The sequence below is a fragment of the Mesoplodon densirostris genome, chromosome 4 (genome assembly GCF_025265405.1).
Source record: "Mesoplodon densirostris isolate mMesDen1 chromosome 4, mMesDen1 primary haplotype, whole genome shotgun sequence".
Classification (NCBI taxonomy): Eukaryota; Metazoa; Chordata; class Mammalia; order Artiodactyla; family Ziphiidae; genus Mesoplodon; species Mesoplodon densirostris.
In genome coordinates this window covers 169,546,167-169,574,105 of record NC_082664.1, presented here as the reverse complement: position 1 = coordinate 169,574,105, position 27,939 = coordinate 169,546,167, and the positions used below count along the sequence as shown (strand labels likewise).

The window sequence follows — 27,939 nt, the reverse complement described above, 5'->3', positions numbered from 1 at the left end:
AGGAAAAACTCAATGCCAGATTCTTATAATTAATCTCAGGGTCCTGTTGAGGGGAGGACCTCTCTTTGTATATGGAGAATGCAAGAATATTACTCTAAAATATAATTCTTGTTCTAAAAATAAATTATATGACTAACACACTTAATAATTTTACAATTGTAAATGTATTTATCATTCCAAAGACTATTTCCATGCTCTTACCATAAGTAAATTCAATTAACTAACAGTGAAGCATCATAGAGATAATTCAGTTATTCTTTATGGAACTCTTTGAAGTACAGTTATAGATCTTTTTTCATTTTGCTCCAATAAAGAGCTGACATGTCAAGCTAAGAATAATCTGTAATTGAGCAAGATATATGATACTCTATTTTAATCCTCATTATCTTTTTAGAGGGTGAGCAATAATTGCAGATAATTTCTGCCTGATTTACTATTTTCAGTGGATTTTCTTCTTTGAAAACTAAAAGTCATCATCAATATTCTAAAAGCAAATGAATGGCATTAAATCATAAGTTTGAAACTATGTGTTTTTCCAATTTCCAAAACAAAAGAAGTTGAAACAGATTTTGTTGTCAGTTCACATACAACCTTTGGCAATACAGAGTTGAAGAGATGAGGCCAATTCCCAACCCATATGAGATGGGTGCTTGTCAAGGTTGTAGCAGCCCACTGCCAGGGAAGGAAATGACCAGGATCTGCAACTGACCCTCAGAATCAAGCAAGCACCAGAAGCTTGGGTCAAACGTCAGTCATCGTGGTTAATGTAATTTATCGATTAGAAATCTAAATATTCCTGCAATTCATATGCTCATCAATAGCATTCCTCTAGCTGCTGTCTCATCTTAGCTCACAATAATCCTCATCTAAATTTATTTCATCTTTCCACCCCTTAGATTTGGGCTTTCGGATCCACTCCTCACTCATTTTGGGGGCACCAATACAATCTTGCCTTTCTCTATTTAAAATACTCAGTAGCTTCCAAGTTCCTTCCTCATAAATCCCAAACACCTTAACATAGCATTAGGAACTGAACATTTGTGTCTCTCCAAAATTCACATGTTGATACCTAACCCCCCAATGTGATGGTACTAGGAGGTGGGACCTTTAGAAAGTGATTAGCTTATGAGGGTAGAGCCTTCATCAGTGGGGTTAGTGTCCTTACAAATGAGATCCCTAGAGAGCTTTCTAGCTCCTTGAGCCATGGGAGGACACAGCAGAAAGACAGCCCCCTATGAACCAGAAAGTGGGGTCTCATCAGACACCAAATCTGCCAGCTCTTTGATTTTGGACTCCCAGCCTACAGAACTGTGAGAAATAAATTTGTTGTTTAAGCCACCCAGTCTATGGTATTTTTGTTATAGCAGCCTGAACGGACTAAGACACATAAGGGAGTTTAAAAATCTTGCCCCGCTTACCAGTGCAAAACTCTCTGGCTAGAAATACCTTGATACCTGGCTACCTTCTAACTCTCTCTCCAAGACGTGGTTCAGATGACACCTTGTCTCTCTTCCTTAATCCTGGCTCTCTATAGAATAAGGGTCTTCCTCTGGGTGCTGATTAACTTATGCAGTATTTCTGCTCCTTTTTAATCCCATGTTCTCACAATGCTTTCCTTCTCATATTTTGTGGAAAGCAATCTGACACTTACATGCATTTAGGAAATTTCGATTCATTTGAGTCAAATAAGTGTGTTTCCTCAGGATTATCTGAGTCTTCCCTTTGCACAGCTTTCTGATTCTGCAACCACAGATGGATGCCTCTGAAAGTTTAAGATTCCCCTAAGATGGAAATGCTTCATTAAAAAAATCTACACCAGCTTTTACATTCATAATAAATATACTAAAAGAACTGTTCAGTATCAGGTGGTACTTTTTTTCTTTTGAAAAATGTCACAAATCTGCATTATCACATTCTTCTCATCTGTAAGTACTGTCTTCCATGAGTTCACTGAGTAGAACAGTGGCCTGAAGAAAGAATCAGCACAGCAGTATTCTGCAAATTTTCATTATTTCTGTGAAATGGGATGATGTGTCTTATTACTACCCTATATTTATATTCAGTACTGTTATTGTCAGATCTCTGAAATTGAGAAAGCATATCTATGCTTGAGACACATGAGCGGTAGGATTTCATTATCTAAGAATGTTCTGATGTATTCTCTGTACTGCAAACATACCATGGAGATTAAGCCCACATGGGACATTATGAAATTTGCCTTTGCTTTGTAAAATATCACAAAGTAACAGCATTCTCTTTTAGATTAAGGATTTTCCAGTGACTTCTTTCCTGTCAAATAGAATACCTAGTTATGAACTGCAATAAAATATTAGAACACACACAATAACCTGTGTGCAGTAATTGGCAACTGATAGCTTTTTAAAGAAATATATTATAGAATTTGTGACAATATGATACAGATACAACTGGCAGTGTGCCGCAGCAGATGATCAAAAAAAAGTTCTTACATACGCATTTAGTGGAAACACAGTGGATCTGTAGCTTTTAGCTACTTCTATTGCACATATTTGCTAACCATTTTCCACTGTACTTTCCTCAGATATGAACTTTAATGCGATCATAGGTGATACAATTGTTAGATATGTCTGCAATTTTTATTTGGTACAAGAATGAGAAATCCACAAGATATGTTGCTGGTAGGCACTGCAATTTAATCTAAGATTTTTCATAAATCTATATCCTCAAAACTAATAGCTAAATCTGCTCTGTGCTCTAACTCCTTGCAATGCAAAGTGTGGCCTGTAGTTTAGCCACATCTGCATCACCGGAGAGGTGCTGGTCTAGCTCACAATGTCTGAGTCAGTTTGGATCACGGAGCTACACTTACATGATCCATAAACCTTATTTTTAATCTTCCCTTCTTCAAGTTATCCAGGTACTTTTGAATCGAAGCCAAAAAAATAAAAATCACACTTGACAATCCTTTTTAGAAACATTTTCATTGTCCCAAGAGAGGGAATATGAAGTTCCAAATACTGCATGTGAAAAAGTGGGAAAAACCCACACATTTCGTTCCATGTGTTAGAAAGGACTGATCTCTGTAAACTGAAGAACTGTAAGTTACCGACAGCATTACACAGGAATAAGCTGAGGAAACTGAGCTTTATGAAGACCAATAATTCTCACCAAACACTGCTCAGTCCCTCTCCATCCCATAAGGCGCCCTTGACGTTGCAAGAGCTCCAGCCCAGAAAACGAAAGGGCAGCCAGCAGCGAGGTGGAGATTCACCTGCTGCTCATCCATGCACGTGTCCCTGGGGTCATGGAATTCACTGAAGGCTGCTCAAGCATGGCCAAGTCATGAATGGACTTCAATCTAACCTGAAAGTCCCTGAAGCCCTTATATTCCCAAAGTAATTACAAAAAGCATGCTAGTGACTGCTTTTAATACTACTAATCAGGGGAAGTACTCTTTTTTTTTTTTTTTTTTTTTTGCTGTACGCGGGCCTCTCACTGCTGTGGCCTCTCCCGTTGCGGAGCACAGGCTCCGGACACACAGGCTCCGCGGCCATGGCTCGCGGGCCCAGCCGCTCCGCGGCATGTGGGATCTTCCGGGATAGGGGCACGAACCCGTGTCCCCTGCATCGGCAGGCGGACTCTCAACCACTGCGCCACCAGGGAAGCCCAGTACTCTTCTTTTGACTTGCCCAAGTGGTTATACGTCCACAGGAACAGAGGCAGTACAAGAATAAAGGTCTCATGTAAAATAAAATGCAGATCAACAGTGGCACTTGCCAAACGTTGAGTCCCCACTTATTCATCAGGAAATATAAACTGTTTCAAAACATCTTTATATCTTCACGAAAAGAATATGAAAAAAAGAAAACAAGGACAACAGTAATGAAACTTCAACTGGAAGATTCTTTAACTGGGATACTAAGTTTTACAATCCCTCCATTATCTGTTCTTGTGCAGAGCCAGAAAAAATACTGTCAAGTACCAAGTGAAGAAAACAACAGCTTTTGTTTATTTCAGAGAGAATTTGTGCCAAAAGAGTAATATGCTATTGTCTTTTGTTTTTGTCTTTGTTCAGTGAAAGTGGGATACAAAGTCTAGACAATGGCAGAAGTTGGGGAGAACATGCACAGGAATGCCATTCTGGGTGGTTTAAGTCTCACTGGGATACAAATTATTTTCATAGCCACTGCTACAATCAGGGCTCTCAGGCCAAATAATTCTGATTCCTGACATCGACTCTGGAAGCTTCTAAAAGGTAAATGCATACACAGTCGTTCATGCTCATTGCTTGTATTAAGCAACATAAATCAAAACGCTATTCCTAAAACATAAGAAGGATCTTGTCACGATGCCCAGCACAGAGCAATCACTCTATAACCATTTGCTTCCTTTCTTTCTTATTTCCATTTAACTCAATCGGGCAAAAGTATTTTCCCCAAAAGAGATGCAACAGTTTTCAAAAATACTATTTCAAGGGCCAGGATAAATAAACTTTACAGAGAAGTTTCAGATGTAGGCTTTTGCTTCCAGAACTAGTGGTGGTGCCGAGGGGTGACTTATGGGACTTTAGATCCCCAATAACCTCCATCAATCCCCAGCACCCCATAAAAATCAACTCAAAATAAAAGCAGTCCTCTTGTTATGAAATGTAGCTTCAAGACGAGTCCCCTTTCAGCCAGATTGAAACCCCGAAGTTACTCTATCGATATTCAGTTGCTACAGTTATCCAAAATCATTACATAATCAAACAGCCATTTATTTTTCCTTATATTAGAGGAAGCAAAGCCAAGTAGTAAGGCTAAATCTTGAGAGCTGGGCAGTCCTGGGTTTGAATGCCAGCCCTTTACTCATTAATGAGAGACCTTAGGAAAAATACTCTACCTAAATCTGAAAGTACCCTCATGTTAATCACTGAGATTAGCCAGTGAAACTTGGGATGCAAATCTCAGCAGGCTGATGTAGGGACCAGACAAGATGATGACCATACAGCACCTGGCAGGTTTTAGCACCAAGTGAGTGCTCAGTGAATAGCTCCCTGCATCATCCTTCCTCCTTTTTACTGATTCAAAATCTCTGACATTACATGGTCTCCCTCTATTAAGGTAGAAAAAGAGAAAAACTGGCTGAATAACAAAATCATGGCTATACTAACAATTAGAATTGTACTGATATTTTGAGGAGTGTTAATATATCCCTGAGCAAAAGGATTTTCTATTGTACAAATGATTAGAAAAATTCAGCATCCTGCATGGAGATCACAGAGTTCTAGGAGTCTGTGTTCTCCCCCTTTAATCTCAATAGGTTACTAGTTCTGGGCAAAGAGGAAACATCTCTGCTTCTGTTCAGCTCTCCTTTCTTTATGCTGCACCCTGGCTAAAGAGCAGCCCAGGGAGGAATTGTGTTGCCTACCCTGAGTTGTTACCACGACACTGTTGCCAAAATAGCAGGTACTCTGCAGGAGTCAGAAAAGCCTCTTACAGATATTATATGACTTCTGCTCCTGGCACATCCTCTGTTGTCTGTTAAGGGCCTGACGGGGGCAGCCAGGGACCACCAGAGTCACAAACTAACTAAGGAGATGGAGAGGGGTGTTGAAAATCTTTGGGCTTTCACATAAACAGAATCCCAATGGCCTGTGCTTCAGTTCTGAAGATTCCTCTCGCCATGAGGGAACAGAATGATGCCTTGATACCATCTGCAGAACTATGTCATATCTGTTTCATGAAGTTGAGTTCTTTTCCTAAATAATGAGTATTTCAGGGCAGTAAAAAGAATGCTGCCTGGTTCTTTAAAATAGAAACCTGTTACCTGGGACATAGTAGGAACTAAACCTTCAGATTGAGAGAATATACAAACGGACAATGTCCAGACCATGGATAACGAGAGAACTCTGACCCCAACCTCTAGAGCAACCAGTCCAGGGAGCCAAAACACAATCCTGGCAGCAATCGGCCCAGAAGGGGCAGGACTTGATTAATAACTGATAGTTTCTCTATTTTTTGTCCCTATGCCCAACTCTGGACCAACCACAGAAAGCCATATATGTTCCCCAATCACATGAGATGCTCGGCTTCTGACTAGCCTACCTCCAGCTTCTCCATGCCAACAACCTCTAATCAGAGCACACCTGGAGCCTTCTCTTTTTTTTAACTGAAAAACTTTCCCACTCCCCTGCCTGCTTTTGAGTCTCTGCCAAAGGCAAGTGATAGAGGCTCACTCCCTTGCTACAACAAACTGAATAAATAGCTTCTGTTCTCATTTGAATGGTTTTTGCTTAGTTCCATAAGATTCATTTGTTTGTATCTGTTATATCTAGTATACTAACAAGATCATATTTTAGGATTTGCAATGCTAAGGACTATGGAAACTTAAGCAACGCAATACCACCCTTGAGGCCTCTGGGCAACCCCCAAATCTGCCTAGAATGTGCCTTCAGCAGCCTTCCCTACTCGCCAAACCCACCTCCAACCATCCTTCTCTTTCCAATTTGTGGCTCCAATTATACAAAGAATTATGTATAGTAATAGAGTGACCAACCATTAGTTTGCCCAGAACTGCCCCATTTTAAGCACTGAAAGTTCTACGTCCCAGGAAACCCCTCAGTCCCAGGTAAACTGGGACAGTTGGTCACCATGCAAGACCCCTCATCACGCCATGCCATTCTAAGACTCAGCCTTTGCAGGTGCAATTCGTTCTGCCAGCAACCTTCTCTTTTACCATTGACAAATTATCAACCTGGTGAGCTCCTCTCAATCTGCCGAGCCCGAGCCTAAATGCCCACTCCTAGGCCTCTTTGACAGAAGCCCATCCCCTAATCCCAAGCAGATGATCACCCCCTCCCCTATGCCACACTGGCCTGTATATACTTTTGTGCCTACCACATGGCATAGGGATGACTTGGTTATGGCGTTTAGACTTTCTGACCCTGTTACACAATCATCTCCTTGCAGGCAGGAGATGGACTGTATTTCCCTTTGTGTCTCCTCACTGACGTCATCACAGCAAGCCCATGTTTGTCTGTTTCCTGAGTAAGTGCATTTGTGGGTGATTAAATGGCTTAGCTATTATTTATTTTATTTAACATAATTATAATTACTTACTGAATTCCTGAATATTAACAAATTAATTATTGATTAATGAATTAAATTGATTCTCTACAAAAATGTCCAAAAGTTCCAGATTGAGCTGAAGGGACAGCTTATAAATATTGATATATATGTGGAAGTTGGGTGCCTTGTAAGAAATACACTTATTAATCCATTTCAATTACCCAGATTATTGACCTACCTCAATCTGGGTGGTGTTGTCCTGCCCGTCATCCAGGAGCAGGTCTGTGAAGCCTCTGGGCTCTGGGGAGTCTTGGCCCAGGCTGGCTCGGTTTGAGTCTACCGCCTTGAGAGAATCCAAGTGCCTTTTCCACCGGTGGCTGAATGCATGGGAATCCACCTCCACCTCCTCTTCTGTTGGTGGGAAGGCCTGAGCAACCTGATAGTGGCAATCTGTTTGAAAAAAAAAATAACGATTTACCACCTGTTATGCATCATTTGCATGCTTTCTAATAGAGAAGAAAAATATTCTGCTCGTCATAAGAAGAGGAAACTAACTCATAACAATGAAATCTGTTTAACTGTCATATTTTTGAGTTGGTATGAATATCTCTGAGTAGAATGCAATTTTAGGACACACCATGATAAGTCGTGACAATGGTTAATGTGCAGATCCAGCAGAGTCCCTAAAACATGTGCAGCCCTAAAGTAATGCACTTTTATTCCCTTCCTTGCCCGCCCTCCACACACACCCTTCATAAACATTCTCTAGTTGTTCTGAGAAAAAAAACTACAATCCAAACAAAGGAATGAAACTAAATGATTCCCAGCACATTTGAAAACACAAATCGGACATTAATAACTTGTGAGTTTATATTATTTCATGTGAATTATGCTGGGCAGCAGAGAGAAAACAGAGCATTTGAATGGGTTAAATAATACATGGAATGACCTTTGTGCAAACGTGCTAACCTGCCTTGTAGCTCACAAGTCAGACTTGGTTCATTGCCGAACTCATTTAATAAGCCACGGCCTCGGGAGGCATCACAAACGCTCTTGTTCATTTGAGCTGTTCTCACCTTGGAATCTTGTCAGGGTGGTAAAGGATGACAGTGATAGGCACTTAGAGAAATGGATGGGAAGGCAAGGAGATCAAATCACAAAGGTATTTTAAAGCCATCTGCAGGGACTGGCCTTGCTGACCCAGCTCATTCTGCTACTACAGGAGGCAAAATTAGATTTAATCATTACTCCTAGTCTTTCATTTCAGTGGGTCAGCAGGGGAAGGTGTTCCACAAGTATGGGAAATTCAGTGTCTGACCAAGAACAGTTCTCCTCTAGGCAACTATTACCAAAAGATACGAATTGACAGGCTTTAAAACTGGCAGGATATGGGTTCAAAAAGGGCTAAGAGAGCAGTGATTTAATTACAGCTGTGAGGTTCCCATCAATACAAGAACCTTCCAAGAAACAAAAATGTATTTAATGAAGCTTATAATACCATTAAATCAGTTACTGAGAACTCCAATAACCAAGTTAAGGCTTCCACTACTAATCACATGCAAATGGTCTAAAATATCTCCCTTTGAACTCAGAAAGATGCTAATCATTCTTCTAGAGGGTTTATTCTTTGATTTCACTGTGAATTTAAATGATCTGCCACTGCCTAAAGCCTTATTGGATACAGGCTAGAGTGATGCACTACCACAGTGTTGGCAATCTAGACTTTTCCATGGGCTTGTAGAATATTAGAGCTTAAAAGAGTCATGGAGATGGAAATGGCCAAAAATTCCACAGAAAGGAACCCTAGAGCCAGAAAATGTAGCACTGTCTCAATTCACAGAATAGCTAGTTGTAAGGCTAGGAAAAAACTCAGGTACATAGACGGTTGATCATGGTCCCCTCCCACCTTCCACACAGTAAATGTTCAATATGTATGTCTAATGAGTATTTTACAGAAAATGTTTCTTTTTTGTTTGTTTGTTATAAATTTATTTAGTTTTGGCTGCATTGGGTCTTCATTGAGGTGCGTGGGCTTCTCATTGCGATGGCTTCTCTTGTTGCAGAACACGGGCTCTAGGCATGCGGGCTTCAGTAGCTGTGGCATGCGAGTTCAATAGTTGTGGCTCTGGGGTGCAGGCTCAGTAGTCGTGGTGCATGGGCTTAGTTGCTCTGCAGCATGTGGGATCTTCCCAGACCAGTGCTCAAACCCGTGTCCCTTGCATTGGCTGGCAGATTCTTAACCACTGCACCACCAGGGAAGGCCCGAAAATTTTTCTTTTTTTTTTTTTTTTTTTTTTTTTGCGGTATGCGGGCCTCTCACTGTTGTGGCCTCCCCCGTTGCGGAGCACAGGCTCCGGACGCGCAGGCTCCGGACGCGCAGGCCCAGCGGCCATGGCTCACAGGCCCAGCCGCTCCGCGGCATATGGGATCCTCCCAGACCGGGGCACGAACCCGTATCCCCTGCATCGGCAGGCGGACTCTCAACCACTTGCGCCACCAGGGAGGCCCAAATTTTTCTTTTTTAAGGTGTTGTCCCCACTGGACATTGAATAATGCTCAATAAATGTTTGTTGACTATCCGAATGAATGAATAAATTGTAGACAGTCCCTTTGGAGCAAAAATGATAGGACCATGCACAATTAAGTATGGAAGAAATACTGTACGAGGATTCAGGAGACCTGGGGTAGAATTCTTTCTGTTAGGTTTGTTGAATAGGGAATATTGCATAATTTACAAAACTGTCTGTGCTTTAGTTACCGTATATTTCAAATGGAAATGAAAATATCTTACCTGCAAAAGCAGACAGCTTTTCCTGAGTATGTGCCAGGCTCTAAGACTTATGATTCTAGGCAAAGCTACATAAAGCAATTTTATTTGCTTTATTTAGATATCCTGCCTCATTACCAAAAATATATGAGGCAGCTTACAACAAAAGTACGCAATAAAGTTTTATAACAACCAGATAAGGCCTCGTAGCACAACACTCAGATTAAACTTTAGAGCTGTGCATTCACCTTGCACTAGGGGTGGTGGCTATCTGAATACAAACAATCATGTAGGAACAACTGAAAATCTATAGAATCCTTACTAGAATGTCAGTGCAGATAAGAAAGATAGCAAATATCATGTAGTCAATGGATTAAACAGTTTTAATAAAAATATTTTAAAAAAAATCACAGAAAGGGAAAGTCGCCAGCCAGAGGTTTCTCAGTTCTTTATAATGTAAATCAGAAGAAAAAAACCCCCGAAATCTCCAAAGAAGTAGTCTTTATTAAAATCTTCAAAACAGAATTTCAACGCAACTGTTGGTTTCTTTATAATAGATGTTATCATTGGATATTAATTGCCTGATATTAATTTTACCATTATCCTTTTAGATTTTTATAACACAGGACAAAACATAGTACTTTTCATGATGCCTGTTAGGCCAGTAACATAACACTAGCCCCTGTGGTCCTGGCACAGAGCACAGAGTAGACGAAGTAACTAACACTGGAAGGGCTGTCTGCAGAGGAAGTCTAGTTCTCATCTTTGATTGCCCTTTCTCATTTTCTCCCTGCCTTCTTACCCTAAGAAGGAGCTTCAAAACTTAGGGAAGAGGGCTTCCCTGGTGGTGCAGTGGTTGCGAGTCCGCCTGCCGATGCAGGGGCCACGGGTTCGTGCCCCGGTCTGGGAGGATCCCACATGCCGCGGAGCGGCTGGGCCCGTGAGCTATGGCCGCTGAGCCTGCGCGTCCAGAGCCTGTGCTCCGCGGCGAGAGAGACCGCAGCAGTGAGTAGGCCCGCGTATGGCAAAAAAAAAAAAAAAAAAAAACTTAGGGAAGATAAAGTCCATATTCCCCACTGCTAAATTAATTAAACAAGGAAGCCCTCAGACGGAGGTGGCTCTAATACCTTAGCAGCCTACGTAAGCAAACCCAAACCTGAGCCTCAAGGTTAAGAAATCAAAACCTAAGGACAACCAGTCACAAACTTACAACTTTTCTGAATCAGGCAAACACTTAAGCTACAGCCAATCAAATAATTTCCTTGTTTCCTCCCGCATTTTCTCCATAAGATCTCTCCCCTCATTGGGGTTCTTGGAGTGCTCCTAACCACTTCTGGTTTGTGCTGCCCCACTGAAATTGATTTTCAGTCAGATCAACTCTTAAAATGTTGAATATGCCTCCGTTTATCTTTTAACACCACTTAAGTTGAAATTTCGGAAGTCTGATTAGTGTGTCAAACTCTTGTTTTTGTGATGAACATTCCAACTCATTTTTAGCTAGATTACTGGGGAAGGTGAATTTAACAGACAGGTAGGCCTCCCGTATAAAACAAGCATAAAGGCTTCCTCTAGCATTTACAGGGGTAGGTCCCCAGACAGCTGTGGGTTTTGGTGTTTGTTTTTCACTTTTCAGCAGTGTTTTATGATTTTTTTTTTTTTGCTTGCTTTACTGTTGTATTCATTGCTATTATAGCCGTTGATTAGTGTGCCTCCATGATGGACATGCTTGCTCCTTCTAGAATTTACTACAGTAAACTTTGTAAACTGATTACTCAATCACTTGCTGGCTCTGAGTGTAAAGAGTAAACAAAATCTAAGGAAGGAACTGAGGGTTTTCCAATGTGAAAATTTGTGAGCTTTAGTGCCTAGCCTCTGTGAATTTTCTTTGGGTCGCTATTTTATACCTAATTCTTTTTCTCTGGTTAGGTTATGAATAAGCAAGACTACCCAATCATGCATAGAGGAAACATTTCTATTTGCTCATAATTCAGTAGTACATGGTTCATCAAGACTAAAGTATGAAATTGGCTTAGATTTTTAACCCATTTCAGAATGATTTTTAGAGAAGATAAAAGAAGTCAAAAATGGATGTTTCCAGAAATAAAGACTGAGAAAAACTGGCAAAACCACAGCCTTGTTATCTACATTGTAAATTACTCCTATGCACTTCATGGGCTTTCTAACTCATAAAAATATTTCAAATTATCCTTTAAGTCACCACAAAAACAAATCATTCAGAAGAAAGATGAAGGGATGTATGTAATATAATTTTTCCCTTCCCAGCTGTAGTGAAAACAAAAGCAATAGGAGGGCGCTTTGAAGAGTCTGGTTGAACAGATTGTCTGCTTTCTGTCCACTGTATGTTAATTAAACCACTGATGGAAAACCTTCAAAGATAATTTTCGCCAACATATTTTGCTATAGTTGTTAATCACATAGCTCATGGAAACATTAAATACATCTAAGGACTTCCATTTGGATATAAGGAGAGAAAGCAAAAAGACATATTTTTGTATATTTAATATATAAATTGACCTTAACACATTCTTGAGATACTTTATTTGATAAAAATAGCAGATAAAGTATTATTGAATAAGGTATTTCATTACATTTCAAATAGACCATCATTATGAAACCCAATAATGTCTAGTTAATCTGAGAGTAAAATAAGAAACTCATGTACATCTTCATATTATTCTTTGCAAACCCTGCAAGTCTCTTTTGTGCTATCATCTACTATAAAATAAAATCATTTAAAATAAAAACAAAAGGGAAGAATGCTGTTCTGGGTTGGATGTGTTTATATTTGTGTCTTATCCTAATGATTTTATTGAAATAGCTTACATTTAGCTAATAGTTGAATGCATCTTTAACTGTATTTCTTGAGTCTTGCATACAAACTGTACATACAATATATGTTGAATGACCAAGGAGTAACCGCATAAATTGACATGCATCTTGTGTAATGAGGATCCATCATGACTGCACCTTTTGACGTGCACTTTGGTCTGCACTTCACAAATGAACCAAATCATTCTTGTGGATCCTCTGCAAAAATGTTAAGATTTTTTACTGCAAACAGATTTACTGGCTAGATTCATCTGACAATAGATAAAATTATTCGGCTAAGGTAGACTGCCATATGGCTTCACATCTCAGTTTATTACGGAAATGAAGAGGAAATTCCATACAAATGGTTATATTCTTGGTTCTGTCCAATAATGAACTGTCTATGTAGTGGACTTGGAGGTTTTGACTAATAGCATTACGGAGTAAGATAGCTACAGAAGAGAAAGCAGACAGAATGTTTTGTCGAGAGACATTAAAGAGTTTGAGTGGGACCTGGACATCATTTTCTTGTTAAGCTTCCCACATGATTCTTTGTGTCCCCCTGGTTGAGGACCACTGCCCCGTGCTCTAGCCCTACCACAGGTCATGTCTTCATCACCTCTTGCCTCCTACCTGGTGTTACTTTCTTCAAACTCTACCTTCTCCAACCTTTTCTCCATCTGCCATCAGAGATACCTTTCAGATTTATTTCACTTCTTTCTTCTGATTAAAACCTCTAAGGCTCCTTATCACCGAACAAAGCTATAAAACACCTCATGCTCTTGTTCTAACCACTCTTCCCCGTCTCTGCCTCCCCCATCATGCTCTATGCTCCCACCACACAGGATTTCTCAATCATCTCTTTACCTGCAGTGAATACCTTTGCATGGCGGAAAGCCCTTCCTCACTCCAGGGCTTTGGGAAATCTCACAACTCCTTCAAGATCCAGTTCAAATATTGTCTTGGTAAATGGAGTCTCCCTTGACTCCTCCAGGCAGGGCTAATTGAGTTTTCTTCTGTAATCCAGTAACTCTTTTCACCTGACTCTTTAAACACTCTTCCAACTAGCCCCACTTCGGTGTGAGATTGTGCAGAAAAGAGTTAACACAGCAGGCCTGAGACTGCTATCCTTAGAAAATCTTGTTTGCAAGGTTGGCCCTTGGCTGGTGCCTGGGAACTAAGATTTGGGGAGGGTTCCCACCATCCCCTAACAGATAAGAGTGGCTCACTGTGGCTATACTGCCTGGGCAAACAATACTGTTTATGCTGACAACCTGCCTTCCTTTTGGGAGTCTGGAATTTTGGTACACGGTAGATAGAAGGTGGTTATGTGAACAGTTCCCGGTAAAAACCTTGGGCACTGAGTTTCTAATGAACTTCCCTGGTTGACAGTATTTCTCATGTGTTGTCACAACTGGTTGCTGGTGGAAGTAAATGCCTCCTCTGTGCTCCCACTGGAGAGCGCTCTTGGAAACCTGCCCTGCTTTCCCCAGACATTAAAAATGCCCCAAGTGCCTTTTCCTTTTATGAATTTTGCTTTGTATCCTTTTGCTGTAACAAATCACAGCTGTCTTATGATTCCTCCTATCATATGACCAAACCTGAGGGTGGCCGTGGAGACTCCTGACACAGAGATGTTTCAGAACAGGACTTCTATCTTATTTATATTTTTTGTCCCATCAGTACAAACATGGATATTGACATATAATAAATATCCAAAGTTTTCTGAAAAGCACATGAATGAACGAGTAAACAGATGACCGGCCAGGTTGCTGCTCATCTGAGACAGCATCTTTTTTTTTTTTTTTTTTTGCGGTATGCGGGCCTCTCACTGTTGTGGCCTCCCCCGTTGCGGAGCACAGGCTCCGGACGCGCAGGCTCCGGACGCGCAGGCTCAGCGGCCATGGCTCATGGGCCCAGCCGCTCCGCGGCATATGGGATCCTCCCAGACCGGGGCACGAACCCGTATCCCCTGCATCGGCAGGCGGACTCTCAACCACTTGCGCCACCAGGGAGGCCCCTGAGACAGCATCTTAAAGGATTATGTACGTGATCTGTTGTCCAACGTCTTAAGATTTTAACCATGTTTCTTGCTCAGTCAGATAAAAGGATGGAAGAAGGCAAAAACTATGGGAAAACAAATCTATAACAGCTTCTCCTTATCAGATATGAGTTTGACTCAACAAGAGCTCACTGGCCAGCTGGGTGATGTTCAACAACACTCGTGGTTGCAGTTCTTTCCGGTTCACAAACTCAGTAAGAAACAGAACACATGTCTTTGAAGAATGTGGGCATGGCCAGTGAGATTGAAAAGCTATGAAGTAGTTGAAACAAAGACATTTTAAGTGAAAAGTGGAAAACAAGTGGAGGACTACTCTAGAAGTTTGAAGCTTAAGAGTCCAGTCTCTGAGGCACAGAGCAGGAGAACCATAAAGGCCTAAGGCCAAGATGTAAGTGGGCTGCATACCCCTTACTCTCCGCCCTTCCCCTTCTCTGACTTCTGAGTCATTGCAGGGTTCTTGGTCACTGTACAGTGTTTTTCTGGTGAAGAACATTAGCCAGCTCAAGAAAAAATACACAGGAAATGAAAGGGAATGGGAAAATGTAACCAAACACTTAATCCAAAATATGAACAAAACCAGTTACATGTTAAAAATGTAATAGTTTTCTAATCTTACTATTAAATAAAATAATAAGCAGACATTTTAATTTTATATATAAAATGGTTAATTATCCTATGGAAAACATGATTAGCCTTATGAGCAAATGTTAATATTTAAGACAATTTTAAGGTATTGTTGCATATTTACTAAAATATTAAAAATAAAGAGAAAGAATAAAACTGTGTTAACAGTTATAAAGCAGAAGTGTTCTATGCATTGCTTCTAATAATGGGTTAATAATAGTAATATTACTAATAATAACTAACCTTCATTTAGGGTTGGTAGAATGTCAGGCACTGTTCTAAACATTTGCAAACATTAATGTATTTGGCATGTATCAATACTATTATTAACCCCATTTTACATATGAGGAAATTGATGTATATGAGATGGTAAGTGATACACTAGGAAGGTAACCAGAGCTTGATCCATAGGCTTGGTTTTGACTATCATCTAATCTACCTATGATTAATCTTTCAGGGATCAAATTAGCAATGTGTCAGAAAGCCTAATGATACGACACAAAGAAACAATCTAAAAGAAAAATAAATAAGACAGAATGAGCTATTTAAAACAGCAAAAATATGTAAATAATCCAGCATGTGAAAATATCCCATCAAGTTGACTGCCAATGCGAGGAAACGAAACAAAGCCAATGTAAAAACATAGCAGAAAATAATAGCACATTAATATTGATTATATTTTTAAATTATATCTTGAAATGTTGGGAAGTACTTTAAAATAAATAATTAATCTTGTTAATTGGGCATTTTCTATTAACTGCCTAGTAGAAATTTAAAAGAAAAACTGAATTCCTTCAAGTAGACTCAAGCATTTGTTTTACCATGACGACAATCTCCTGTTTTATAATAAAAGATGATTGTCAGAGAACTCAGGCCATCCACTGATTTTTCAGATAAATCTGTCAGATTTGGAGAATAAACTTATTTCCATGTTAGCCATAGTCTACCAGTAATCTACAAACAGTGAAAATAGCATTTAATTAAATCTGAGAGTCTTTTAATAAGATCTTTAGGATTTTCTGCAGAAAACATAGCATCATGAACCCAGAAAGCACGTGGAATTTTTAGGTATGTGACCTCCTGCTGTGTGTGAAATAAGAGAGGGCAGCTTTATATAGCTTTTATAGTCCCTCCCAGCTTATAAAAGTCTACCATCTACTTGCTAGCTAAATATCTTGTTAACATATTTTAGGCTATCTGGGATCATGTATTAAGTATTCTACATTTGTTTTCAGATTTACTATTTAATTTGTGAAAATCCATGTATCATGAACTTTAGAGTCTCCATAGCACAATAAAAATGTGAAACTATTTGGTAAAATACCTTAACATTTCTCTTTATCATTAGCCATCCTCAACTACCCTTGTTTCCTGTATTCAGAATGGCTGATTTTACAATAAGGGCTCTGCACTAAAAGCTAAGTCCAGTGCATGAAAAGTGTGACTCTGACAGCCAAGGGAAATGGAAAATTCTGTAAACAAGGACCAGTCATGGCCAACAGCCTCTAAGGAAAATTTAGTCTTCTGAGCCAGAACAGGCCAGATGGAATCAATGGTTATAATGGTGCCCCATGTCAAAGATGATGGCCAAATGCCTAGGGCCCAAATCACTGAGGGCCTTCTATTAGATTATGGCTGCCAGATGTCTGATAGACTCAATCTCACTGTATATTGTCATGAGACCATATTCAGTTTGTGGGGTCAGATCCATAATGGCCCAATGTTGAGCCCAGGCTGACTTAGCCAATGACCACAGATGACAGACAACACATGTATTTCTATCAGATTATGTTGTGTAACTTTTATCTGATTTAAATCATATAAATCATACCATTATCAAAACAACCCCAAATTTCTATAGGTTAAATGCCCTCCAGAGATTTGTGTGGAATTGGATAAGCAGCCAGTAACACCTGTAATTTCCTCATCACAAAATTATCTCTACCGTTTAATTTTTTAGAAGGTTATGGTCCTAAGGCGATAGCTGCATAGCCTCAGACAACTCAGTCAACTACTCTGGGCCTGTTTCTTTATGAGAAGATGACTTTAGTTAGTAGAAGACACATCACATTCTTAGAATCAAAACCAGAAGTATTTTTCTGAAATGTGATTCTGAAGCACAATCTAAACAAATTATCAGATTAACTGCATCCACCGTCCCTACTTTCCCCCCAAAATAATGAGCAATGCCTTTCACATAATCCAACAACTAAGGGATAAACACCTGGTTTGACAAGGTCTCTAGATCTGGGCTCAGCCCTATGGCCTGATCTGTTCCCATTATGACTAAACAGATAATATTAGCTGTTAACTGTTGAATATCATTCCTGGTTAAAGGTGAAAAATACAACCACAAACTCTGTATTTTTGGGCTTCCTGCTGTTGCCAGGGTTGATAATGCAGGGTTAACAAAATATAGGCTTAAGATGCTCAACTTTGAGCACCACACAAACACAAAGGAAAGCCATTAAAGAATGTTAAGCAGAAAATTAAAACAATCCAATTTCAGTTTTATATAAATTTAAAAGGCCAGCAGGAAAAATGTCAATAGCAATTAATACTATGTATATCTATTCAATTTTTTGATCTATAAAATGGCAATTGTATATAGTTTATCTTAATATATGCAAGTATATATCCTACATAATAAATTTTTTAAAAGATTAGCCCTCAAATATAAAAAATGAGCAAATGCCATAAATAGATAATTCATAGCAAAGAAAATATAGACACTAATAAATGTATTAAAACATTTAACATTTTAAGAAGTCAGAGAAATACAATAAATTACAATTCTTTCATATACTACATTCACACAGATTTATTATAAAAGTGTTCTTGTCAATATTTGATAAAGTAATTTCTTGAAGCTATTATTAGAGTATTGTACTCTCTAATATTGGTAGGGAGATTCCAATTTTAATCAAAATTTCATATGTGCATATTTTCAATCAGTAGTAAAAGTCTTCTAGGATTTGATACTGTGGAAATATTCTTAGATGTGCAAAAAGATTTATGAATAAGTATAAAAAGCTGTATATAGTATTACTTTAATTGGGTAAAAGGAAAAACATACATATACACAAAATTTAAGAAGAGAAAGAAATACATTATAGTATTACTAGTGGTTTTCTCTGTGTTATGCAAGTTGGAAGCAACCAGTTTTATTCGGTTTGTTCTTTTGACGTATCTTTATTTTACACATTTTCTACAATGTGTTACTTCTATAGCAAAGGAAAAAAGCCCCAAGTCTCTACTGTTTGAAAGTCAAGTTCAAATAGTCTGACTTGGTGAAGACTTTCATCATCACCAATAGATAATTTTCCTAGGCAGACTTATTTTAATGTGAACTCATAAAACTTTAATCAAACCCATTGCTGTGTTCTTCTCATTATAGTGTAATTATTGATTAAATGCCATTCCTTCACAAACTACCATGAACTTAGCCAGGGTAGGTGTCATGTCTTTATTCATCTTTCTGCTCCTTTTTGTTATTATAATAAATGTTCACTAAAACTGCCCAGGCTGTACAGTCTGTTTCCTTGAGCTACATCATGACATAGTTGGGGTGGTGACATGGCGTTTTCCATCATGGCTGCTCTTGCTTAAGACAATCTCATTTTTCGGCTTAAAATTCTTAGCCTTATATACTTATATATGTTGGGTTATTTCTTGAGAAAATTAGAAGCAGCCCTACCAATTTCTGTGCAACTTCCTATATTTTTTATCACCCTTTTCAGCAAGTAAAAGATCTGTGTTATAACATTCTAACTTCAAAGTCCTTTAAAATGTACACAGAGATTAATACAGCAAAACAAAGTGATTTTCCCCCAAGTTATTCTACTTCTTACATTTGATTCATACATTTAATGCAATATGTCTTCACACGATCTTAGAACCACAAAGCAACGGGCAAAACTACTCAGCTTTGATATCTCCAAATAACTTTACAAAAAAAAGCTCTATGAAAAAAATCACAGGAAAGATGTATGTTTCTGAATATCAAAGGTATTGTGAAGCAAGGATTCATAAATAATATATTAGTTACAGCACAAAGCATATAATTCTTTAAACAAAACTGACACGTTGTTATTTACATTTAAATAAGAAATACTTTATATACAAAGATGTGCTCACTTCATTAAGAAGCTCTTGAGTATTTACTAGCTGACAACTTGCATGATTCATTAACTTGCACAGTTCCCCTTAAGACTAACTCAAGATAGTATTAGGGGTGAAATACCTTGACACAGAAAAAAAATATTTCTCTACATAAAATCATTTGATTTTGAGTTTAAAAAAAAAGAAACAAACCATGTTCCAAATAGTTTCTTTCATAAGAATGGGAAACTTCAAGTCAAAAATTGGGAAAACGGGGCTTCCCTAGTGGCGCAGTGGTTCAGAGTCCGCCTGCCGATGCAGGGGACACGGGTTCGTGCCCCGGTCCCGGAAGATCCCACATGCTGCGGAGTGGCTAGGCCCGTGAGCCATGGCCGCTGAGCCTGTGCATCCGGAGCCTGTGCTCCACAACGGGAGAGGCCAAAACAGTGAGAGGCCCGCGTACCGAAAAAAAAAAAAAAAAAAAAAAAATTGGGAAAACGATGAGAAATAGAAAGTGGAATATCAGTGTAAATTTAGCTAAGAAATTTTGGTGTTTTTACAAACTGTATTGTACTTTTAATACTATATTTTACTCCACTGAATTTACAATATTTTTTTCATTTTTTTGGAAAAGAGAAATACTTAAATTTGCATATCAACTACCATTCAAATAGCAGTTTTAAAATAAAAGTTCCCAAGAATTTCTAAAATGTTATGAATATCTGAATTCTGTGGTTAATTTCTTAAATAACATTCCCTAATTAAACTGCCTGATTGCACACATTTATGCTGATTACACAATTTAACTAACATTGTAAATAAACCACAATCAACAAAATTACATTAAAAAAGAAATTAAGACAGTAAAAACTGTACTAAAGTTAGATTTTAATTTCTGTGATGTATTCCTGAAATGTACAAAATAACAGGTAAGGATTAAGCCACCAAAGTGAGATGGAAATCCAAAGTATCCTTTCAACCATGTATAGATTAGTAGAACTCTGAAACTTTTAGAATCCAATTGCTTCATTCTTCATTTATCCTTGAATTACCTTTTTATAAATTTTTTTTGTCAAAAAACAAATTCCAGACAAATTGAAAAAGTCTCTGCTTTAAGTACTTATTACAATACACATTTATCAAAAACCTCCCTTCTATGAGTGTGCCTACATGGCCCGGAAAAATATCTGAATTTCATAAAATAATTAAAAATCCAGGACTTTCATTATTGGGCAACTGCAGCTTGCCAGGTTATTGCCAAAACTTATATTTTACATATTTACTAATGCTCTGGACAATACTAAGACAGGAATTCTTTCCATTATTTTACAAATAAGCAATATCTGAGGAACATGGATTTAAGATACTCCAGTTCAAAAAGCCTATACATGATGGACTTTACACATTTCCTTATAGTAAGCGTCTCTCCATTTTATCAAAAAAAGCATTATCAATATAAAAGAGTGAATAACCTAAAGGGCTTTAAGCATTTTAAATTTAAGTACAGTTGACCCTTGAACAAGGTGGGGGTCTAAAATCTGAGTGTGACTTGGAGCCCTCCTTATCCACGGTTTCTCTGCAGCCACACTTCCCCCTCTGCAGACACAACCAGCCTCAGATAGAGCAGTACGGTAGTATTTACTATCGAAAACAATCCACATGTAAGCGGACCCACGCAATTCAAACTCATGTTATTCAAATGTCAGTTGTATTATCTTTCTTCTAATATGAAAACTTTGAAAATTAAATCGTTAAAAAGAAAATAGGGGAAAAATGTAAATAGCCATTATTCTGTCCCAGGTGCAGGGGGCAGAGTTATCACCTTAGTGAATATCCTTTCTAGATATTTCTTTGAATGTCTGTACATGTCTGCATACAAAAAAGTAGATGTATGTATGTATGTGTGTGTGTCTGTATGTATATAATTCGTTTATTTCAGCACTACACAATAAATATCTTTCCATGTAATTGACTATATACTGCATTTAATAAACAAATAGTATATATCATAAACTAATTAATCATCAATTGTTGAACTTTTAAGTTGATTCTAGAGGCTAATTTTTTGTGAGAAGCCTCAACTCTTTTTCAGGAACAATTTATGAAAGAGGAATCTGTACTCTGTTGCACTCAAACTGCATCAGTCTACAAACTAACCAGCAGAACATGAAGATGTGTATCCCATATTTTCATCAATCACTTAATGGTGTCTTTCAAAAAATTTTTTTTACCTATTTGTTCAATAAAAAACGGACTCTCACTAGTTTAATTTACATTTTTGATTGCTAGTGAGTCAACATTTTTTTATGCTAGTCCCATTTCTTGTTTCTTATTTTGATTATCCTATTCAAACCCCTTTTGTGGGATAGGTAACTCATTTTTTAAATTTAAAGGATTGTTCAGCTTAATAAAAACTCTATTTGTAAACAATTTTCAGAAAATCATTTATTATGTAAATCTGCTGAAAACAATTTATTGAGTCAACACGTATTTCCCTAATATATGAGAGCATTATGTTGTTTAGTTGCCTTTGCACAGTTACAATGTAAGGAAAGATGCAAGGATTATGTTTGCAGATAAAACTCAACAAACATGGTTCTCTACGTCTTTATTTTCAGCATATACTACTACTGGGGAACATATTTCCTAAAAGTGGGGAGAATGCTTGTGCCCCTTCAGAAGACCCTTGTTCAAATATTTTATTGATTATCTCTCCAGCTGCTATGAAAAAACAGCTACCTCTGTCTGACTGGGACACTTCTGGAGAAACTGTCTCACATACAAAAAGAAGTACAGTTGACTTTTGAACAACACAGGTTTGAGCTGCATGGGTCTACTTATACATGCTAAATTCTTACAACAGTACTACAGGATCCAATGTGGTTGGTTGAATCTACAGATACAGAACTGCACATACCAAGGGGCTTCTGTAAAGTTACATGGGGATTGACTGGAGGCAGGTAGGGGGATGGGGGGATGCCCCTAACCCTTTGAGTTATTCACGAGTCAACTGTTTAACAGGCAAAGTCCTTATTGAAGTGCAAGTCAAATATTTTCTTTGATCCATATCATCACCTATATTAGCCTATGGGATAAAATAATAACATACTACCTTTTGCATGGTAAGTTTAAAAACATACTTTATGAACATTCACTTTTTTTTTTAGTCCATATTCCGTTAAGCATCTCCTAGGCATTTTTTTGTTGTTTAATCATTCATACTCAGAGTAAACTATACTAAACTAGTTTTATATTGCCAATATGGCATTAATGTAAATATGGCATTAATATGGCATTAATAAGCTAAAACTAATTTGAAAATTTGCCAATACAAACATTTTAGAACTTATCTAAGGGGCTAAAATGTTGGCTCAGAAAATAACAAAATTGAAAACAATACAACATTTGACTTTAGCACTGAACAGCAAGAATATTAACATATTTAATCCTTGCCAAATTATACAATTTGGATATGATGTCATATACTACATATTTCCTTTTTTATATCTCTGTGGTATGGGTTAAAGTATTCTAGTCCTAAAATTCACTATGAGGTAAATATTCATTTTTGATAGTTCAGACATAACTCTTAAATATTACCTTCAGTCAATTCTTATGTATTGTAGGTAACAGTAGTATGAGGATCATTTGATTTGGAGGAGAAAGTTTAGATATGATTTCTATACTTTTTAAATGGTTAGGAAAAATATGTATAGATGATAGAACAAATGATAAAGCAAACTAGACACAATGTTAAAACTTTGAATCTGGTTAAACACATGCAAGAGTTATCTGTATTATTATTGCATTTTTTCTTAAATTCCAATTTATTTCCAAATAAAAAAGCAACCTCCTACTCAAACAGATACTTTTACACCAATGTTCATACCAGTATTACTCATACTACCCAAAAGGCGGAAACAATGCAAGTGTCTATCAGCAGATAAGTGGATAAACAAAATGTGGGGTGGGTGTGTATATATATGCACATACACACATATATATAAAATAAAATATTATTCAGCCGTAAAAAGAATGTAAATCTGATTATAATACAACTTGGATGAAGCTTGAAGAGTGTGCTAACTGAAATAAGCCAGACACAAAAGGATAAATATTGTATAATTCCACTTATCTGAAGTACCTAGAGTAGTCAAAACATTAGAGACAGAAAGTAGAGTAGAGGTTACCAGATACTGGAAAGACAGAATAATGAGAAGTTATTGTTTAATAAGTACAGTTTGGGATGAAGAAAATGTTCTGGTGATTGATAGTGGTGATGACTGCAAAACATGGTGAGTGTAGTTAATACCACTGAATTGCATAATTAAAAAATTGTAAAAATGGTAAATTTTATGTTATGTATATTTTAACACATAAAAAATGATCCCCCAAAATAGGCCCATTGCTTAGATTTGCTCCTTTTTCTGTATTCCTATTATTTATATATTATTATATTTGTACTTCAAGAGACTATATTTTATATGTCTTTATACTTTAACTCCATAGAATAGGGTCTGGTACATATAAACAATTATTTAATATTTGATGAATGAATGAACAGAATTCATGAAAAAATAGTAGGAAGTCATTGGTTATAACCCAGGGAGGGTCCACATTCTTATATATTATTGAATGTCCTAATCTTTTCTGGAAGCTAAGCATATCAGGTATTTTCCAGTTCTGTATTTCCCTAGGTATCAGACGTTCAAAGCCTTTCAAAACCAACAAATCTTCAAAATCCCAACAAATGAAGAGTAGTCTCATACGACAGATAACCCCAAAAGCAGGTATATACATGGTGAATCTGGCTCCAAATCAAGGACAAAACACTAAACTTATTCATCATTAAAAAAGGCCACAAGGAAACACAACATTGTAAATCACCTATACTCCAATAAATTAAAAAAATAAAAGGCCACAAGGAGAAAAAGTGTAATTATTTGGTGAAAGGAGTCTAAATTTTAAACAAGATAGAGTAGGGGAAAAGTAATAGGATGTAAAATGGAAGTTATAATGCTGAACTCTTCTATTTTGTTAACAAAAAATAAAAATAAAAAACAAATAGCATCAAAACCTAGAAAGTTAACCTAGAGTAAAGAAAGATGGCAGGTGTACACTAATATTTAAATTTCAATCAATTTAAATCCAAATATTTATTCATGACACCTGGACACCAAAAGGAAGAAACTAAGGTACTAATGGGTGAAAACTAAAATATTAAGTGGGTATAAAAACATGTTATGGGGGAGGTGGGATACACATTACATTGAAAAGCCAGACAAGACTTTCAACCATCTAGAAAAAGGAAAGCAAAGAGGTTTTATTTTTTTTAACATCTTTATTGGAGTATAATTGCTTTACAATGGTGTGTTAGTTTCTGCTTTATAACAAAGTGAATCAGTTATACATATACGTATGTTCCCATATCACTTCCCTCTTGCATCTCCCTCCCTCCCACCCTCCCTATTCCACCCTTCTAGGAGGTCGTAAAGCACCGAGCTGATCTCCCTGTGCTATGCAGCTGCTTCCCACTATCTATTGGTTTTACGTTTGGTAGTGTATATGTGTCCATGCCACTCTCTCACTTTGTCCCAGCTTACCCTTCCCCCTCCCCGTGTCCTCAAGTCCATTCTGTAGTAGGTCTGCGTCTTTATTCCTGTCCTGCCCCTAGGTTCTTCATGACCATTTTTTTTAAGATTCCATATATATGTTAGCATACAAAAAACCCCTAAAGTTAGCAGAAGAAATCATAAAGATCAGATCAGAAATAAATGAAGAAGAAATGAAGGAAACAATAGCAAAGATCAATAAAACTAAAAGCTGGTTCTATGAGAAGATAAACAAAATTGATAAACCATTAGCCAGACTCATCAAGAAAAAAAGGGAGAAGACTCAAATCAGTAGAATTAGAAATGAAAAAGGAGAAGTAACAACTGACACTGCAGAAATACAAAGGATCATGAGAGATTACTACAAGCAACTATGTGCCAATAAAATGGACAACCTGGAAGAAACGGACAAATTCTTAGAAAAGCACAACCTTCCGAGACTGAACCAGGAAGAAATAGAAAATATAAACAGACCAATCACAGGCACTGAAATTGAAACTGTGATTAAAAATCTTCCAACAAACAAAAGCCCAGGACCAGATGGCTTCACAGGCGAATTTGATCAAACATTTAGAGAAGAGCTAACACCCATCCTTCTCAAACTTTTCCAAAATATAGCAGAGGGAGGAACACTCCCAAACTCATTTTACAAGGCCACCATCACCCTGATAACAAAACCAGACAGAGATGTCACAAAGAAAGAAAACTACAGGCCAATATCACTGATGAACATAGATGCAAAAATCCTCAACAAAATACTAGCAAACAGAATCCAACAGCACATTAAAAGAGGTTTTAATTATAGGTATTTAGAAGAATGGTGGTAAAGATAAGTAAAAATAATTTCGGGAGTTGGTTAGGGTGGAGAGAATTCCTTTGGAATTAAGCAGCTGGTCTGACATGTGGTTATTCTATGAAGGTGTGACCTGCTGTGGTTTGCCCTGTGTCTGGATCTGGATCCTCTTTCTATCCTCTCCAGACAAATGGAATGAACCTTAGTTTTCCTTTTACGCCATATCGAAACCTGGGTGACGGTTCTACTCCATTTATAGTTTAATTAATTAAACTTAAGAATGGCAGTACTTGAAAAAAGAACACTGGGAAAGAGAGACGTCAATAAATTAAATGTATATATGTATATTTTCACCCCTAACCAATTCACACCTCAAAAATTGGTGATAACTGGCAATAAGCACTTCCAATGTTCATAAGCAGAAATCACGATTTGAATTGAATGCCAGTCCCACTCAAACATAAGCCTCCTGCATCTCTTGTAGAATAAATTAACACAAATTAACATGTTTTTATTCCACACAGATAATTTTCTTTCACATTTCCCCAGAGGAAAATGCAAAATGCTCTGAGGCAAACTTTCAAGTGTATTGCTTATAAAGAATGGCATGTGAAAAAAGAGAAGAAAACACGGCAGCTTGTTCTCACTTTAACTTTATGTAATGTCTCACATCTCACAACACACTGCTCTAGTGAAGTGTTTTAACCTGTCTTTTGTTATGAATTACTTGGCTGGGTAACAGACAAGCAGTCTGGGATCATTTTTTTAAAGCCATCAATATCCTTCAATGCTATTTAGAATGCCAAGAGAATGCTTTCTTCCTTTCTTCCTTATCCATCAAATACTTCATGAAGTTTAATTAAAATTAAGTCAAAAATATTCTGTGTGTTTGTATAAACCTTAAATTTGTTAACCTGTTATTGGATTTTCAAAAATACCTGGTTAGAAAACTGATTTAATTTTCTATTTATATGTAAATTTCTGTTTCTAAACTTGGATTCAGGTCTGTTCTGAGAATGCTAATCCTAACTCTACCATATTTAAACTCATTCTGGGTACAATTAGAAAGACCTCATGCCAGTCCACAATACATTTACCAATATCAGACATTTGAAACATTTCAAAGCACTCTGCAAAATGCCTATCTCAGTTCCTGTTTAAGAAAAGAAATGCTTTCTTCTCAACTCATTGTAGATTCATTCATTCGCATGAATCAGATCATTTATTGCCAGCTTCAAACTTTCCAAAGGCTTCCCAGCAGTATGCAGAAGAAGCAGCCAGAGCCGTGGCACAGGCAGGAAGGGGTCTTCTACTGGAGAACTTGAAGGAGGACCACTGTGTCTGGAGTCGAAGGAGCCTGGGCAAGGGGCTTAAGAGTAACTGGGGAGGAGAGGAGGAACCAGATCCCCCAGGGCCCTTGCAGAGCATGAGGAACCAGGAAAGGGTGTGATCTGACACGTGTTTTCAAAAGATCACCTCCACTATTCTTTTCAGGATGGCTTGTAGGAGTGTAAGATGTTTTCATCACTTTAGGCTCTACTGATAACAGGAAAAAAGAAAATGCTTCTATTCCGAAGATGTTCAGCTATCATACAGAAAGACTAACATGTTCACTCAATAAGGGGTTGACCAATTCCCATGAGTTGTTGGTTAGCATAAAGAGTGGACTGTGGAAAGTAAAATAAGTAATTAAGCTGACAGGTGACTAACAATTTAAATGTCAAGGATCATTAATTCTTCATTTCAAGTATTTAATAACACACATGAGATATCTGACTGTGAATTTTCTACATGGAACATCATCAGCAAGTGAGCATAGGAAAAAACTAGTCTTCACCATAATCCATTACAATGGTCTCCATCATAGTAGAATAGTCATTTAAATTCCATGTATCAAGGTGTGGCAGGGCGGAGTAAAAGAACATGATTTGTTCTGCCCCTGTCTTTCTTCATTTAATATCCCAGTAGGTAGAGAGGAAAGCAATTTTGGCTTAAAATAAAAGCAAAGGCAATATGGGGGGTGGGGAACACCTCAAAATTTAGGGGGCTTATCATTCGCAAGCAGAGACTGTGTCCAAAGTCCATATTTCTACCAAAAGTCTAACCAAAGATCATTTTTAACG

The 27,939-nt window shown here is 37.6% G+C and overlaps 1 protein-coding gene across 1 annotated transcript in view; it reads right to left on the bottom strand.

The window, feature by feature from the left end:
• PLXDC2 (plexin domain containing 2) overlaps positions 1–27,939 on the bottom strand; it is a 401,022-nt gene that overhangs the window by 230,828 nt on the left and 142,255 nt on the right. Inside the window, exon 3 of the mRNA XM_060095440.1 lies at positions 7,267–7,478. Coding sequence (XP_059951423.1) covers positions 7,267–7,478 — 212 coding nt within the window. The remainder of the gene's footprint in view (positions 1–7,266; positions 7,479–27,939) is intronic.